The sequence below is a fragment of the Alligator sinensis genome, unplaced genomic scaffold (assembly GCF_000455745.1).
Source record: "Alligator sinensis unplaced genomic scaffold, ASM45574v1 scaffold129_1, whole genome shotgun sequence".
Taxonomy (NCBI): Eukaryota; Metazoa; Chordata; order Crocodylia; family Alligatoridae; genus Alligator; species Alligator sinensis.
This window is the reverse complement of record NW_005842303.1, coordinates 1,052,665-1,070,611: the sequence shown is the minus strand read 5'-3', so window position 1 is coordinate 1,070,611 and position 17,947 is coordinate 1,052,665. Positions and strand designations below refer to the sequence as shown.

At 38.1% G+C, this 17,947-nt stretch overlaps 1 protein-coding gene across 1 annotated transcript in view; it reads left to right on the top strand.

Moving 5' to 3' along the window:
• Positions 1 to 17,947, top strand: part of ZNF407 (zinc finger protein 407) — a 476,517-nt gene that overhangs the window by 43,387 nt on the left and 415,183 nt on the right. Inside the window, 2 exon segments of the mRNA XM_006028300.2 lie at positions 5,024 to 9,890; positions 16,882 to 16,996. Of these exon segments, the coding sequence (XP_006028362.1) occupies positions 5,090 to 9,890; positions 16,882 to 16,996 (4,916 nt within the window). The 5' untranslated portion in view covers positions 5,024 to 5,089.

Below are 17,947 nucleotides of genomic sequence, written 5' to 3'. Positions count from 1 at the left end.
GAGGAGCATGGCTGTTGTTATGTCTAAGGACAAACGGAAGGCACAGGTAAGTGCAGTTGCAGCTAAGGCCCTAGTTAAAATTGTATGAAATGGAGGCATGGTTGAAATTTGAAATACTCAAGCATTATTCATTGGTGGGGTGGCCAGGATTCCAGCTAAATTTGAGATTACAGAACGTGGGTGGAAATAGTCCAAGATACACAGGTCATACCCATGAAGCTGCAACCAGTAAGAGAATGCCGTCCTTAGAGGTTGTACTGAGGCTTTTGAGCTCATATATTCTGGTCCCGCCAGCAAGGGACCTTGCAACCTCCATGGGGGTGGGGCAGAGAGAGATCTGATTCTGGTGAAGAAGCATTGGGCTATACTGAACAGAAGAAACCATTTTGTCATATGCACACAGCTCAGAGAGAGACAGAACCCTGGAGAGAGCAGGCTGTGAATCCTTTCCACACCTGACATTGGGTAACTGAAACCTAGGAGTTACTGAATGAGTAAGACTAGGTAATGGCTCACTTGGATATAGTTCATTTAACAGTTCTTTTGACATTGCAAGCTGGTGGGTAGCCTAGGATTTTCTCAAGGAAATTAAATACAGAGGACTTCCCATTTGTGCCCCAACTGAGCAGTCCTGTTTGAACAATAGGGATAGTATCTCTACTCATTATTAACAAGTAGAATTTGGGGGATGGGCAGGAAGGCTGAGCCATCCAAGAAGATTTGATACCTTTTTAGCCTTGAGGCATCCCTTGGAATATGCCGGTTTTTAGCTTTCACTCATTTTTTTGATTACGGAATTCTTCTGAATGTGGAAAGACTACAATAGGTAAGAATGTTTTTGATACTAAATACATTCACCTGAAATCTCTGGATCTATCTTATGAATCTTGTGTGGAAGTTAGAAGTGCACTGATATTTTGGTCTGTATTGGATCGACACTGATAAAAGGAAAATTGACATTATCTGCAACGGGCTTTTTTTGGCTTGTGTAGCTGATAATGTCATTGATTAAATACTGCGTGCATACACGCAATCGCAACATGCAAGTGGTCGGGAATGCAGCCGGGCAGCTTGGAGAGCAGCATCCTGCCAGTAATTCTGTGTGGGGGAAGGGGCGTGGGGGGCAGATTGAGCCCCCCCATGGTGAGGGAGGGAGTGGGGCTGGGGCAGAGGCAGGCAAGGCACTGCCCAGCCTAGATGGGGTGTGGGATGGAGCCATGGGCGGCTCGTCCAGGGGACATGGTGGTTGGGGAGCAAGGGGCAGTTCCCCGCTGCTGTGTACATCCTTGGGGGAGACATGGGGAGCTCATGCTCCCTGGATTTATGTATAGGGTGAGGGTGGGCTGCCTGCTGCGGGCTCAGATCCAAGGACTGCGCTGGCTTCTTCCCAGTCGGGGTGGGGAGGCTGGGCCCGGGCTGCGCTTGTGGTGGGTGGCAGTGGTGCTGGGCGGAGTGGCTATGGGGTGGGCTACAGCCACCCCAAAATTTTTCATAGCCTGAAGTTCTGAAGATAATTGACTCCTTCAGGGATGCCTGAATAGAAATGGTGCTTCTGCCCTACAGTTGGTTTTAATCTTGAGGTGAAGAAGAAATCAAACTGTACCACTGCATTTCCCTTGGATTTATCTCTGCTGTGGAGCGAAAGGGTGGAAACCTGTTTCCCAGGATAAGAACCATGGTGAGAGAACCTCACAGCCCTGGGGAAACGACTCAAAAAGTCCCAGGATGAAAAAAAACTTACTGGCTGCAGGAACGATGGCAGAGAGCTGGCAGCTAGGAGAGAAACCTCCCATGCACTTTGCCATCCAGTTACGTACGTGGCTGGGACCGGTTCAAGGTGGTGATGTCAGCTGGCAGCACCGGATGGGAAATTTAAAAGCCAGCTGTCGGGGAGAGGAAAGAGGGCATCAGCTGGAAAGTGGCTGGGAGCTTCCAGCTGGCACCACTGGCACTGGCTCCAAACAGGGACCCAGGACAAACTCCCAATGGGGAGTCTACTTGGCGATGGAGTGGCACCCGGCGTTGAACCCAGAGGGGATGCCTAGGGAATAGCTGTCAACACACACAGGATGAGTGAGTCAGGAGGGGAGAGCATTACGTCCCCATTCCTTTTCAGTTTGTTTAGATTCTGGTGGAAGTTTTCATTGTCCTGAGGTCAGAGCACAGGCCCAGGGGATGCGTCCAGGGCTGAGAGATCAGGGGCCCTCGGGAAGTAGCACAGACAGCCTACTAGTCAGGCTGGGCTGGAAGGGACATGGCTACAGAAAAGAGGAGTGACCCTCTTGGTCCATTAAGGATCAGACAGGCCAAATCCAGCCAAAGTGACTCATGTTCAGTAGTCAGCCCACAACTAGAACTAGTGGGCAGGACGAGAATACATTGTGGGGCCAGACTGGGGTAACATCACAAAGGCCACCAGCTGAGAAATTCAGGAACATCTACCCCATGGTCAAGTCCATCAGGTTGGTGCATGGAAGGGGTGTAGGGGAGGTGGAGACTCAAGGCTGTCTGTTGATGGCACCTCCAAGCAAGGCCCAACTAGAAGGGAACCTCCCGCTCTAGAACAGAAGACCTAGATGTGATGGGCAGGTGTTGGGGGCTTCCCTTGGGAGGTGATGTACGGTTGACGTGGGTGCCCGAGGAAGATCTCAACTGAGGCAGGACCACCTGAGTGGGAGCGCCTACTCGAATCTAGATGTAAACAATCCCCATGTTCAAATCTCAAAGTTTTTAATAGTGTTAGCTCTCTATTTAGTAAGGGATGGGTTGCCAACCGGGGACCGCCCACCCAGCCGGACACGGGGGTCGGGGGAAGCTTGGCTCCGCATCTGGCTGCATACCATCCTGTCCTTCCTTTCCCCCCCTTGGCGGCTGGGGATACACTGCTCTGTGTCTGGCCGCCAGGGGGTACAATGATTCAAAAAAGGTTGAAAACTCCTGTAGTAATGGATTCAGCAAAGAAAGATTTGTTTGCAGAATTTAGAGATCTGTAGTGATAGGGGAGAGATTCAGTACCCAAACTTATACAGAATGGAAAAAAATAATTAATACTATGTACAGACATTCAGTTTGTACTAGGAGAATCACTGTTCTCTTGGTAGAAACCAGAGGTGTACAGATATTCAGGCTTTTTCTTCTGGAACAAAAATGGTTGTTTTGGGAGAGAAAAAAACCACAGAACACCCAGGATAAAGTCAGTCCTGGGAGAGTTTCTCCTGGGAGGCTGAATGTCCATATGCTTTCTCTCAGCTTAACTCCTCCTGGGGACCAGGAAGAATAGAGCCAGGGAAAAGGCTTGCATGCCTTCCTGAGACCAGGGTCACCCTGGTCTGGAGGAGGCATGGGAGCAACTGCTTTGGCCCATCCTGCAGACCTGGGGGGGAGGTCGGTCCTGCTTCTTGTGCCCGAGTTTCTGGTGTGGGAAGCTTTGCCATGCAGCTCCCTCTGCTTGGCTGCTGGGTACTGGAAGCCAAGTGGCAGGGAGTAGCTCAGTCCTGTGGCTGCTTCTTACACCACAGTTCTCAGTGTGAAAAGCAGGCAGGGAGGTTTCCCTGCTGTTTATTGTGTTCTGCTCCTGGGTACCAGGAGCCAAGCACATGGAGCAGCTCTGTCCCCTGCTGCCTTCCCCTGATAGTTATTCATTTGAATAGCTTTTTGTACGCTCTATTTTCTGGATAAGTTTTTGGAAGGATTTGATCTTGTCAGGATGTATGGTTAGAGCCATGCCTTCAGGCACTCAGTAATAAACTGAACAAAAATTTGGTATATCACTAAAGTCTTCTTAGGCAGTTTTATTCAAAGGCAACAATAAAGCAAGCAGAGAAATATAGGTTTTTACATAAATGATGTGTTTTAAAATTAAGTATACACTAGGTTTTTACAGACTTTTTTTCAATATTAACTTCAGGTTTTGAATCCCTCCCTCACCCCCCCATTTTATCTTAACACATTGCCACTAGTTTTCCACAGAACTTTTTCAGGGGGCAGTTTATATTTGGAAAGTGTTAGTCTTGTTTTGACATGGAGAGGGCTTTATGAAGAGAAGGGTCATGATGTGCTGCTGGGGAAGTGCTTTAATTTTTTTTCAGATTGGTTTGGAGATTTTTGGGGTGAGGAGAAAGTTTTGAAAAGTGCGCGAGAGAAGAAATGCTTCCCTTCTCTGTCGGAGGTTTTGTAACTTGTCTGTCTGTTGTTTTTCCTTATATGGAATAGTGCCCCCGTAGTTATTTTATCCCTTTAAGAATAGAAGGGGCTATACTGGTTGCGTTTTCTTATGTGTTTCTTTTCTGTTCTTACTTTTTGTCACTTGGCAGCATAGGACTTCAGCAGAGGAAGGAAAGAAAGGCTCACATAATTAGATCTTGAAAGAAGACTTTTAGCCAATTTCTTCTTTGTTCTTTTTTTTTATGATTAAGTCTTAGTCTCTCTTAGTTCTTTCTTGGAGCTTTTAAAAATGTGGGGTCCTGAAATATATGGATCATAAGAAGTTGAGTGTTCTATTATCCTCTTTCTTGAAGGATGTTTTAACTTAGATACCTCTATTAAGGCTGGCAAAAACAAAGGTCAGACTTCAAACTTGAGTACCTAGATTTAGCATATACATCTTTAGACGCAAATAAAAGTCACCCTATTTCAGAGATGCTAATTTCCTGCAACTCATTGCTCAGTACTAGTGATCCATTGATGTATTGTGTATTCCTTACTCACATAGACCACTTGATCATTCAAATAATCCTGTTGAAACCAGTGCATTCACTGTCAGAAATGTTTGTCAAGGTGAATGAGGGTCCACAAGCAGGCTTTAAAGGTTATACTTTTTATCTGCATTTCCAAATTGGTTTTGATTTAGATGGCATTCATAGCTTTAGAGACCACTTGAAAATACTGGTCAATAGCTCTATCTCTGACTGTGCTCTGGTCACATTGGATCAAACAACTGTTGTAAGCTTTTGCTTTGGATCTTTAATGAATGTTTATTTTGTATGTGTATAAAAGATTAATTTCAATTTGCCTTGTTTTATAGGTACTTGTGCTGGGAAAGGATCTACCAGTAATACTATAACTGTGTCCTATACTGCCTTCATTAAGAATGGATAGAGAGGATTATCAGAAGACTGATGAAGTGGATAAGAGTTTACAAAATGAACAAACAGTGTCTTTGAGAAATACATCAGTAGAAAATGTGGAAGGTGATTCCTTATCTAACCAGAAAACAGGTCCCTTATTAAGTGAAGTGCATAGAAACCTTAAGAAGACAGAAGAAGAGAATGGTACAAACAAAAGGGCATCATCAGAATTGACAAGACCAGACAGTACTGAAGGGAACCAATCTGAAAATGAACCCCTCTCAAAAAGAATAAAGCTGAATTTTTCCAAACATGTTCAAGCAGATGAAGGCAAATCACACAAACTCACAATTAAACAGGAGTCAATTGCAAAAACAGGTAGTAAAACAGATGGAACTATAAAGAAGGCAGCTGTAGTGGGCTGTCTCAGTGGTGAGACTTTACTTTCAAATTGCTTGTGCTCACATTGTGACTTCAGTGCTACTGATGAAGCTGCATTGAAAATTCATTTGGAAAATAAACATTCACAAGAGGCTCCATCTTCTTTCCAAGCGGAAAAAATCCGTGTTAGCTGTATGGTTGAAAACATAGACGTTTTTAAATGCAAAACCTGTGATCGGTTTTTTTCGTCTTGCCTTGATCTGGAAAACCATATTCAAGAGAGCCACTCAAAACAACCCAAAGAATATATTTGCCCTCACTGCACTTATGAAGCAGAATATAATTCAGCTTTACAAACACATGTCAAGCAAGCTCATGGACAATCCAGAATCTTCTGTTGTGATCTCTGCGGTTTTCAGTGTGTCGAGGAGAAGCTCTTACAGTCTCATTTTCTTGGCAAGACGCACCTCCGGCGTCAAAATCTTGCTGCACGAGGAGGATTCGTACAAATATTGACAAAAAAATCCTTTAATAAAAAACAGTATTCAGCAGTCAAAGAGAAGAATGTGAGAGCAAAACCGGGGACCAATAAATCAAGGACAAGAACTGCTGATTCAAAAGAATTAAGAAATGCTCGCAATAAACTGAAGTACTCAAAAGTAAGCTTTTCTAAACAAAGTGATGGCAACGAACTTTTTGTCGAAATGATACCTTCTAAAAATATTACCACTGAAAATACAGAGACTGTTACAGAGGAAAAAGTATTTTCCCTCAGCGCAGAAGGAAATCATGATGTCTCAACTCAAAAGAGAGAAATATCAGGGTCCTCAGAAGACAAACTGGACCAACCAGAACATGCTAATAGTACCAAAAAGATAACTAGCATTTTAAATACAGGGCAGTTTGATAGAACAGAGTATAAAAGAAGCATTTTATCATTAAGACCGTCTTTCAAGAGAAGTACCTCTTTCAGATTAAAAAGGCAGGTTAAAAGAAGATATAATTTATTAGGTATTAATAAAAAAGGAAAACCTGACTCTCATACAATCCATATGAAGGACAATTACAGTATACAGCATAAACCAGGCAATGTAATACCCAAATCTTCTAAAGAATTAGAATCGGATAGCAGTCAATATAAGGCTACCTCAGAAACACAGGATCTTACTAAAGATAGGACGAACATGTGCTCTTCCAGTACTGTAGAAACTGAGGATCCTCAGATGAAACTCTTGGTTGGCCATGGTGTTCTACACACTTGTACTTACTGTGGTCAGGATTTTCAGAACAGAAAAAGTTTAGAAATTCATGTTATAAGCCATTCAACTAAGGAAATGCTGTTTCAATGTCAGATGTGTAGCCACTCATCTTTAATCAGGGAGGACATGGAGCAACACTGTCAAAGCAATAAACATCAAATGAAGGATTTCAGCTTTAATTGTCAGGTCTGTTCATTCCCTTGTTTGAGTGACATAAGCCTTAGAAGCCACATGAATGCAGAGCATAACATGCCCCATAATTGTTCTATTTGTCATCTATATTTTCTAACCGAGGAAGAACTGATAGAACATAAAACATCTGAGAAGCATGTTTGTTTGTTAGCTCAACAAAATACTTCTCCACCAACTAACAGTGATTTATCTTTGCAAACTGTAGCTTATGCTATTTCAGAATCAAATGATAGCCTTCAAAAAGTTGGAGATGAAATAGAAGTGAAGAGGCAGGAAGAGGCCCCAAAGCCATCTGTGGTAAATCAGGGAAATGAGCTAAAGCACTCAGTTTTGAGCAAAACCCAGTTTCAATGTAAAAAGTGTTTTTATAAAACAAGATCCTCCACTGTTCTTACAAGACACATAAAACTTCGGCATGCACAAGGATATCATTTTCTTTGCAAAGCGTGTAACCTTTATTCCCTGAGCAAAGAAGGAATGGAAAAACATATTAAAAGAAGCAAGCACCTTGAAAATGCCAGAAAAAATAATATTGGTTTACGTTTTGAGGAGTGTATTGAAAAGGTATATGTAGGTGCAAGTGACATTAAAAGAATAATGGAGCCTTCCCTTTCTGGGAATGTGAATTCTGAATTAGATAAAAGCATACAAACACCATCCTCTACTTTAGAGAGCATATCGACCATTAAAGACTTAGTTCCATCTGGTGAACTTACTGAAAGTGAAATAATTTTGGCCCATGCACCAAAGAAAGGGAGACCGAAAGGCACCAGCTCTAGGACGTGCATCCATTGTGGTCTTCTGGCCTCCAGCGTGACAAACCTGACTGTTCATATTAGACGAAAACACAGTCACCAGTACAGCTATTTGTGTAAAGTCTGCAATTATTATACTGTAACCAAAGGAGATATGGAGCGTCATTGTGCCACCAAGAAACATAAAGGCCGGGTTGAAATGGAAGCAAATGGTAAACAAAATCCAGAGATAATTGCTTGTCCAGAATTAGGTACTTTTGACTCTAGTAGCAAAAAGATCAGCAGTCTTATGGGTGTTTTGAATGACAGTGTTGAGGATGGTAGCCAGTCATCAGATTTGGATACTTCCATCTTGGAAAATCAGGAAGACAACCAGGGAAATACTTCTGTTGAAGTAGAAGTCGAAAATGTACTTCAGTTAGCAGATCTAGAATATACTAAGAACTCTGTAAATATAAAACGGCACATACTTATGGAACCAAATAATGCTACCCGAGATTGTGACCCATGTTTTCAGAGAAGAATGTTGGTTATGAATGATAACAAATGTGGACACTGCAACTTTATTGCTCATTCTTCTTCTTCTCTAGAATTACATGTAAAACGGAAGCATACCAAGGAATTTGAATACTATTGCATGGCTTGTGACTACTATGCAGTTACTCGCAGAGAGATGTCTAGACATGCAGCAACAGAGAAGCATAAAATTAAAAGAGAATCTTATGTTTGCTCTTCATCTGGAGAGGAAGTAGATACAACAAATGTTGCCAAAGAAACCAACTGTATGTCTCATGAGGAGGATCAACAAGATGCAGAACAATTTCAAACAATCTTAGGGGAAACAAAATATGCCAACAGTGGTAAAACACAAGAGGATCAAGTGGAGAAAAATGTATCTGATTGTTCTGCCTTAGATGAAAACACATCTTCAGAAATTTCTAAAGAAAATGATGCCTGCAAAACAATAGAAGATAAGATTGAGGAGGAATCTGATCAAGAAAGTACAAATCTCATTTGTGAAGTCTTTCCACAAACTCCTAAAAAAGATGAAGTTGCTAGATTTGATGAGCTGATACCACTTAAAGAGGCAGACCGTTGTGGTTTGCAGGAAAGTAGGCATGACCAAGACCTACTTAATGCAGATTTCCAGTGCACTACAGCAAATCAAAATGTGTCAAATGATAGTGATGCCCCAAATTTGAATTTCAAAGAAAGCGGGAAAAGCTTGGGAGGAAATGGAGAAAATATTGAAAAAGTAGATGAAAATACTGAAGTTTTTGAAGAAAGGTTGCTAACAGAAAGTACTCCAATTGAGCCAAGTCTTCCAGAAACATGTGATATAGTAGATCAGTCAAACCTTGATAGAAACACTGAGGAAGCAGTACAAAGTATACATAGTTTAGAGGATGACAGAAGTTTCCAAGGGGTTCCTGCTGTGGAGGAGGAAGCCCTTATGGAAGCACAACGTGAAGCAGAAATCACTATAAATAACAACATTTGGGAGGCAGATGGCTCAACAGCTGAGAGTATGCAAGAAACTAGTAGTGAAGCTTTGGTAACTGTTATCAGTTCTGATGATAAAGGAAAGGCAATGCAGAACGTTGACCAGTTTGATGCTTCTATAGTGCGGCTAAAAAGTCATCAAGATGGTGAGTCCACTGACCACTCTGATGAAGGACAGGTATCAGGTGGAGTGAAAGTTAATGAGCTAATTGTGAAAACAGACAGCTCACAAGCTGGTGGGAAAAAGAAGAAATGTGAAGGTAATTCCACTGGAGAATCAACACGTATTCGTTGTGATGACTGTGGTTTTTTAGCAGATGGTTTAAGTGGACTGAATGTTCACATAGCCATGAAACATCCTTCAAAAGAGAAACATTTTCACTGTTTACTCTGTGGAAAATCATTTTACACAGAAAGTAACCTTCACCAACATTTGGCTAGTGCTGGTCACATGAGAAATGAACAGGCAAGTGTGGAAGAGCTACCCGAAGGAGGCGCCACCTTTAAATGTGTTAAGTGCACAGAGCCTTTTGATTCTGAACAGAATTTGTTTCTCCATATTAAAGAGCAACATGAAGAATTATTGCGGGAGGTGAATAAGTACATTGTGGAAGACACTGAGCAAATCAACAGAGAAAGAGAGGAAAATCAAGGCAATGTCTGCAAATATTGTGGGAAGATGTGTAGAAGTAGCAATTCTATGGCTTTTCTTGCTCATATTCGTACTCATACAGGTATGTAAGCCTAAACATTTTGAGCAAATTCTTCAAACAAAAGTGAATTACAACTTCAGCTTCCTCTGCTTCTACCATACTTTTGCTTGCTAACCTTGTTAGTATTCCAAGTCCTCCAGAACTCATATTGCCTTCAGAGTGTGCATTGCTTGATGAGCCATTGATGAAATTAAAAATTATGTTAAGTAGCATGATCCATCGTGGTCAAAGGGCAGGAAACTCGAGGGGTTTCTTGTAATTTCCTTAAATATATTTAAGTGTGGTCACTCTATTGCTTTTAACATTCTTATGGATTTCCTTCCCATACTATAGACTGTAAGTATTAATTGGTACTAAAGTTAATACTGTGGAGCACTTTTGGCTTTAGAGAATGCTGTAATTGTTCTTTATAACTTCTCTCCTATAATCCAGACTGTTTACTTTGAAGTCAGAGTTACACATTCACATTTAAAACCTCAAAGTTAGTTACTCGGTGTTATATCATTCCTGAAGAAATAAAAATAATCAGCATTTTGCCGTAGGAAATAAGATATAGAAATTGGAGTTGGTCAGCCTTCTTAGAAGGTGATATGCGGTGTTGACGTGGTATGCATGGATGCAGGGCCTGATTTAGTTTCTGCGTAGATCAGACTTTTCATTTCTTTTTATGTTTAATTTTGTGAAAAATTTAAAAACATTTTTTGTAGAAAATGCATAAGCTGCAGTTCTAAATTTATGTAAAAATTCACTATGTTTCTATAAACCTGCCATACATTCTTTATTTTAAATAGACAGCTTTTCTAAATCACTGAGCTCTGCTTAGACAAGTGGTGTCTTCATGGTTGAATTTATGAGTGGATTTGAATAATAAATTCACATTTCAATGAACATATTTTCATTAAAACTGTAAGGTTTATTTTACTGTACTTTTAAATAATGGCTTATTATGGAAGCTATAGTTTAAATTCATGCAGTATTTGAAACTTAGTGCATGGTTACAAGGAAGAGAACAAAAAGGTAAGAAACATTATAGAAGGATATTTAATTCTTTGCATAGTACTGTAATAGTTTTGTAAGTTTTCATAGGAGGAGGCAAGACCATGAATGGACATGTTTAAACTTAATCCAGGGAAGCATAGACATTGTCATTCAAACATGTCCAGGTACTGTAGCGTAACTAAAGTATTCATTTGGATGACCACTTCATATGCCTAATATTTTCAGTGACTTTTCTTATCCTGTATGTATGTATAATGTATATATTGTAATTTTTCAGCAAACATTTAACTTTTGAATGCAATGCTAAGCCTTCAGAGATGCAGTCATGTTCACATGGTCAGAACAGCTGTATAAGCCCTTAATATGCCCTCTTAAGGCAGATAAAACTGAATAAAACTAAGGGAGAAGATTCTAATGGAGTTCTCTTTAGAATTCTTTATGCAACTGTCTGGTCAAGACATGTTGCTTATAATTGATGTGTCCATTACTTGAATTCTCTTGTAATTATAGTCAATAAGTCTTGTAAATGTGTTAAAGCTCACTAAAAGCATACAAATTCAAGAACAGAGTAAGGCTAATAATTTAAAATAATCAATGTAGGCATTTCAGCACTTAATTTCCCTTGTGTGTTGATAGCTGATCATTCTTAATCCATTAAGATTTATTTAGTCGTTTACAATGCAAAATAGGTTTGCACTGGTCACTTGTGCCATTTGAAAATGTCCACCAGGTTAAGTGCAGAATGTAGTCCATTAGTCTTCCTTGACTATATGTATTAATTGCATTTAAAATCAAGTTAATGTGGATGTGAAAGTGAGGTAACTATCAATATATGACAAAGCAACCCTACTTACATAAGTTACATCATTGATTGTAACATTTAGTAAAAGTTAGCATACTTTTTAACAGCTTGCATAGGTCTTATCACCAAGCGTATTTTTATTGTGCTTTAGATTGGTCCTAAATGTACAAAACAGCAGGCTTCTGGGAATAGATTGCAAGTCTGCCATTTCATTTTGCAAGTCATTTTTTTGTGGGGGGAGCTACAGAACAGGATTTCATCATTCCTCCTAGCATCTTAAAATGAATTGCTTTTCTCATACTTTGCTTATGCACATTAAATAGTAATGCTGGGATTTTTATTAATAGTTAACTGGAAGAGGGCTTACTCTTCCAATCCCTATTTTTTCATATTTGTGATTTACTGTACAATTCATATAACCTTTCTTTCCCTGTCTTTATCACAATAAAAGCGGTACTATAAGAAATAAAAGGGGTTTTGGCCATTATGAATGGCAATGAGGGGATGAGATCTACAGTACTAATTGTTATGTACTGCCTTGGAAAATCAGTGGGCCAAAAGGTACAATACTTTTGCTTCTTCCCATCTGTACTGGTGTGACAGCAGGTGTATCATATGGGATGAGCTACTGGTTATTTTCCCATTTTTTACATTGTTTGTTATATTGCTAAATCTTAGTTCAGAATGCAAATGCACATAAATACACAAGCACACTGACATCCCTGTATTTTGGCTGTTTAGATTCATAGTAGTTTTGGTTGTTTTTTGTTTGTTTGTTTTTAGGAGAGGTGATGGAAAAATATCACTAAGTATTTCAAGCTGTAGACTATTAGATGATTTTTAAAGGCCTTAAATTTGTTCAAAGAAATTTTCACATAGCAAATGAAAGGGAACGTTATGCTAGAGAGGAGATAACAAGTAAGTCCATCATACATTGACAAGTGAAAATGAGGAAGTATAAAGAGAAACAAAATGAATAGTAGAGGTAGAAGACATTTTAACTTACAATTCATGGAGGTCCCATATGTTTAATTAACAATCAGTATTCTGAAGTAAAATCACCTGCAGCCATGTCATCCTTGTTTGGAATTTCATCTGGTTTCTCTGGCTGAGGAAGGGTAAGCCTGTTTCATGTCCATACCCCCAAAATTCCTAAGTATAGTAGGAAGTGTGATGATAATGTTGTCACTTGTCACTTTGCCTTAAGGCTGAACCATGACTGGGGGTAGTTGTGGAGATGCCATTTTTTGTTGGCTTAAAACTGAGGCTCAAAATATTTCTTGTCACCAAAGATCTATGATATCTTTCACTAAAATGAGAGTTATTAACTCTATTGCTCTAGTGAAATGACAAAAGCATTTGTTGTGGTCTGTCTTCTTACATGTTCTCTGGTTTCAATTGTTTTACATTTCTTGTTTTAACAATACAGTGCTGTTGCTACCCTAGCCCCTTTACTTTCCATCATTCCTCCTAGCATCTTAAAATGAATTGCTTTTCTCATACTTTGCTTATGCACATTAAATAGTAATGCTGGGATTTTTATTAATAGTTAACTGGAAGAGGGCTTACTCTTCCAATCCCTATTTTTTCATATTTGTGATTTACTGTACAATTCATATAACCTTTCTTTCCCTGTCTTTATCACAATAAAAGCGGTACTATAAGAAATAAAAGGGGTTTTGGCCATTATGAATGGCAATGAGGGGATGAGATCTACAGTACTAATTGTTATGTACTGCCTTGGAAAATCAGTGGGCCAAAAGGTACAATACTTTTGCTTCTTCCCATCTGTACTGGTGTGACAGCAGGTGTATCATATGGGATGAGCTACTGGTTATTTTCCCATTTTTTACATTGTTTGTTATATTGCTAAATCTTAGTTCAGAATGCAAATGCACATAAATACACAAGCACACTGACATCCCTGTATTTTGGCTGTTTAGATTCATAGTAGTTTTGGTTGTTTTTTGTTTGTTTGTTTTTAGGAGAGGTGATGGAAAAATATCACTAAGTATTTCAAGCTGTAGACTATTAGATGATTTTTAAAGGCCTTAAATTTGTTCAAAGAAATTTTCACATAGCAAATGAAAGGGAACGTTATGCTAGAGAGGAGATAACAAGTAAGTCCATCATACATTGACAAGTGAAAATGAGGAAGTATAAAGAGAAACAAAATGAATAGTAGAGGTAGAAGACATTTTAACTTACAATTCATGGAGGTCCCATATGTTTAATTAACAATCAGTATTCTGAAGTAAAATCACCTGCAGCCATGTCATCCTTGTTTGGAATTTCATCTGGTTTCTCTGGCTGAGGAAGGGTAAGCCTGTTTCATGTCCATACCCCCAAAATTCCTAAGTATAGTAGGAAGTGTGATGATAATGTTGTCACTTGTCACTTTGCCTTAAGGCTGAACCATGACTGGGGGTAGTTGTGGAGATGCCATTTTTTGTTGGCTTAAAACTGAGGCTCAAAATATTTCTTGTCACCAAAGATCTATGATATCTTTCACTAAAATGAGAGTTATTAACTCTATTGCTCTAGTGAAATGACAAAAGCATTTGTTGTGGTCTGTCTTCTTACATGTTCTCTGGTTTCAATTGTTTTACATTTCTTGTTTTAACAATACAGTGCTGTTGCTACCCTAGCCCCTTTACTTTCACACTACAAGTTAAAGCTGACGTCATCCATGATTTACTTCAAAGGTACCATTGTCATTTTGGAATAAACTAAGAACCAGGTGGAAAGCCAATAAACGTAGTGTTGTATTTCACGGCGCAAATGAGAAATTTGCATTTGAGTAAAGGGTATGACCAAGACAACACTAGGTTGGACAAAAATTATTTTAAACGCCCATTTGGCAAATATATATATTTTGCCCATTGGTTTAACTTTTATTAATCTAAAGCCTACATATATTTGGTAAAAATCTGTGTATATAGATTTGTTCTACCTAAAAGAACAATCTAGAACTAATTTGAAGTCACCAAATTAAAAGGGAGAGGTACTGTTTTTGTTTCATGTAATAAGTACTGGTGGTAGCCTACCTGTATTTGAATGTTCATAGTATATAAATGGAGATGTTAACGGGCATTCAGCTCTGAATATGGGAAATTAAAAAAAAATAGTCAAGGCCTCAGTGATTTTTTAGATGAGAGCAGTCAACAGAGTAATACATTTATGTACTGTCAGCACGCTGTAGTTAAGACTGGACTGAACTATAGTTTTTCACAAAGGAGCCATGTAAGTGGGAAAACAGCAGAGGTCTTGTACTGAGCCCTGCGGGACACCCACGGTAACAGAAAAAGGAACAAATTTACAATTTGATCAGAGAGAGAGAGAGAAACCAAAAGAAAATAGGGTTGAATCCATAAAATACTTGAATTCTATGAAATAAAACAGTAGTATAAATACTAGTAGACTTCTTTTATCATATCTGGTTATAGCCTTAATATTATTAATTGTGTAATTAGTCTTGAGGATTGTAAGTTAGAACATCAACTTTAACACTTTCTATTTAATGTGAAGGTAAATTGACTCTCTTCAAATTTATTTTATTTGCATGGCTCACTTTATAGAATGTGCTGTTGATTTGGAATGTCACCAAATTAATGATTAATTTAGTTTTATCGGGATCATTTAAATAAACGGGTTTTTCAATGTGATTGATAGAATGTGATTGCTGTTAGCTGCAGTCTCAACCTGCTTTTGACATTTAAACATATAAAGCTGACTAGATATAACCATTCAGGTGCTAAATATATTTTACATCTACTTCTAACAGTAGAAATGGAAGTATTAAGAGATCTGGCTTCATTGTCATTGAACTGTGAAATATTCAACCTTGTCTGCCCGTGCTTAGTACTGTTGACTTTTTTATTTCTGTTAGAAGATTAAAATTAAATGCTTCATTTTTCATCAGCTTTTGGGAATTAAATTGAAATTTAAGACTCTAAAATTTTATACTAAGATCCTCAATTTCAACAAAGTATTCTTGGAGGATATTCTATTTTCAAGGGCACAGCACAAAGGTTCATTGATCAAGTATGATATACTGTAACATTTTTCTTATCAGAGCTCTTTATGTATATTTATTAAAGATCACATATTTCATATTATGCTTAACTGTATTGGAAGAAGTACTTCACAAAACATATACTAAACATATTACGGAAAATATGTGAACATATTGTACTTATTTTTAACTGCAATTGTATGATTCTGATTTATTGATTTAAGGATTTACTGGTTAGAAAATTGGAAAGTGTTACAGCATACTTTAAAATAAAGTGTCACTGCTGGGTTACCTAGGTACTGACACCTGCCAAATTTAACCATTACATTTCAGTAATAATATAATTTTCTTATACTGACTGGGGAGCTGGTGTTAATTCAGATAAAATATCTGACTTTTCTGACCCAGTAAGTTTAAAAAGAATAGGTTGGTCCTACTTCCTCTGAGAAATAATTTTATAATTCTTTGGTCTGCACTAGGCATTTAATATTAAAGATTGTTCTTGAAATAAATAATAGCCAAAATGTCAATACTTCTGGTTTGCAGAATAATCATAAATTTTTTACCATAAAACAGTCATAAAGGCATAATATTTTATCCACTGTATATTCATACATTGCATGTCATTACAATAGCAAGGTGATGAATCATTCTCTGTATGTGACAGAAAAAATCTGAAATACCAATGGTAGTACAAAATCTATTCAAAGTCAGTGGAATCTAGTAAAATTAAGTGATCTGTTCAAACATGGTTGTTTAAAAACAAATACATTTTTAAGTTAACACCATTCCCAAACCTTTTTCTAGATATTAAGAGACTTTTAACCATTTTGGAAATAGCAGAAGACGTAGGGCAACTTTAATCACTCCATTTAAATGTTATCTTCATAGTATATAGTCTTCTGATTTTAATATGCTTTATAAGAAGTAAATGATTATTAAAAGTTAAGCAAGTAGTTTCAGTGAGCTTGAACTTAAGGAAACTTTATAATGAGAAATATGGTACATACCCTATCTGTATCCCTCGAGTTATAAATGTATGCAATAGACATTTTTTTGCTAGGCAAATTCTTAAACAGGTTAAATGTGGGATAGATTTTTTTAAAAGGTTATTTTTCTCAGGAAATTTTATTTCTTTAACCACGGGTAATATAGTGTTCTAATTTAACTCGTATCTTATGCTAAATTTTACTTAGGATCAAAGCCATTCAAGTGCAAGATATGCCACTTTGCAACAGCTCAGCTCGGAGATGCCAGAAACCATGTCAAGAGGCACCTTGGGATGAGGGAATACAAGTGTCATGTCTGTGGGTGAGTAAATTGAAACAGTTTCTACCATGGTTAACCAGGAGAAGAGTGCAGGATATGCATTGTTTCAGAATTCAAAACTGTGATGTGAGCAAGAGTGGCTAAAATTATGCATGCATATCCTCCTTTCTATTGTTATGGTAAATTCCTTAAATACAGTTATGACATTCTTTTCCCACTTCTAATCCTGCACTGAAGATGAGCAATTTTATGGGCTACAAGGTCAATTTGAACCTGTAATCTGTAAATTGACTAAATTATAGGATGTTCATTCACATTGCCAGGGAGAACTGTAAATTCCATTTAAAGACATAAAAAATATATATAATATAGACTTTACTGTGTGCGCGCGCGTGTGTGTATGTGTGTGTGTGTTTTGCTATACTGTTATAATTTTAGTACCATTAACAGATCTGTGGGCTCCATTTAGAGAGTTCATTCTTCAGGAAAACAAAACAGAAGATTGACTTTCAAACAAATGGATCTAAAATGTTTCATGCGCAGGACTTGTAAAAAAATGAAGTATGTTTGTGTTCCTGTTTGTTACAAAAAACCCTCTTGTTTTTCTTTCTTACTTAATGGTTATTGTCTCAGAAGGGTCGTTTGTAATGTTTAATTGTCCTTCAAATGTGTTGCATTTAATAGGAGGCATTGAGACTCCTTAATGCAAAACTAATTAATTTAGCAGAAATGTTTAAAAGGTTTTAAAATGCCATGGCATATATGGTACATCATAGGATATTCAAAGTTGGGTTTTATACTCTACTTCTGATTAAAAATATATTTTAATGTTATTATTCTGGAGAAATTAAGTAATGTAACTAATCATATAAGAACAGTTTCTACTCAAACCTGTGTAACTTGCTGAGAGGTCTTATGGCTAATGCCTAGAACAGCACAGGTTCAATTAGATAATGTAGTGCACACATGAATGGTATGGTGTGATGTTAGGGA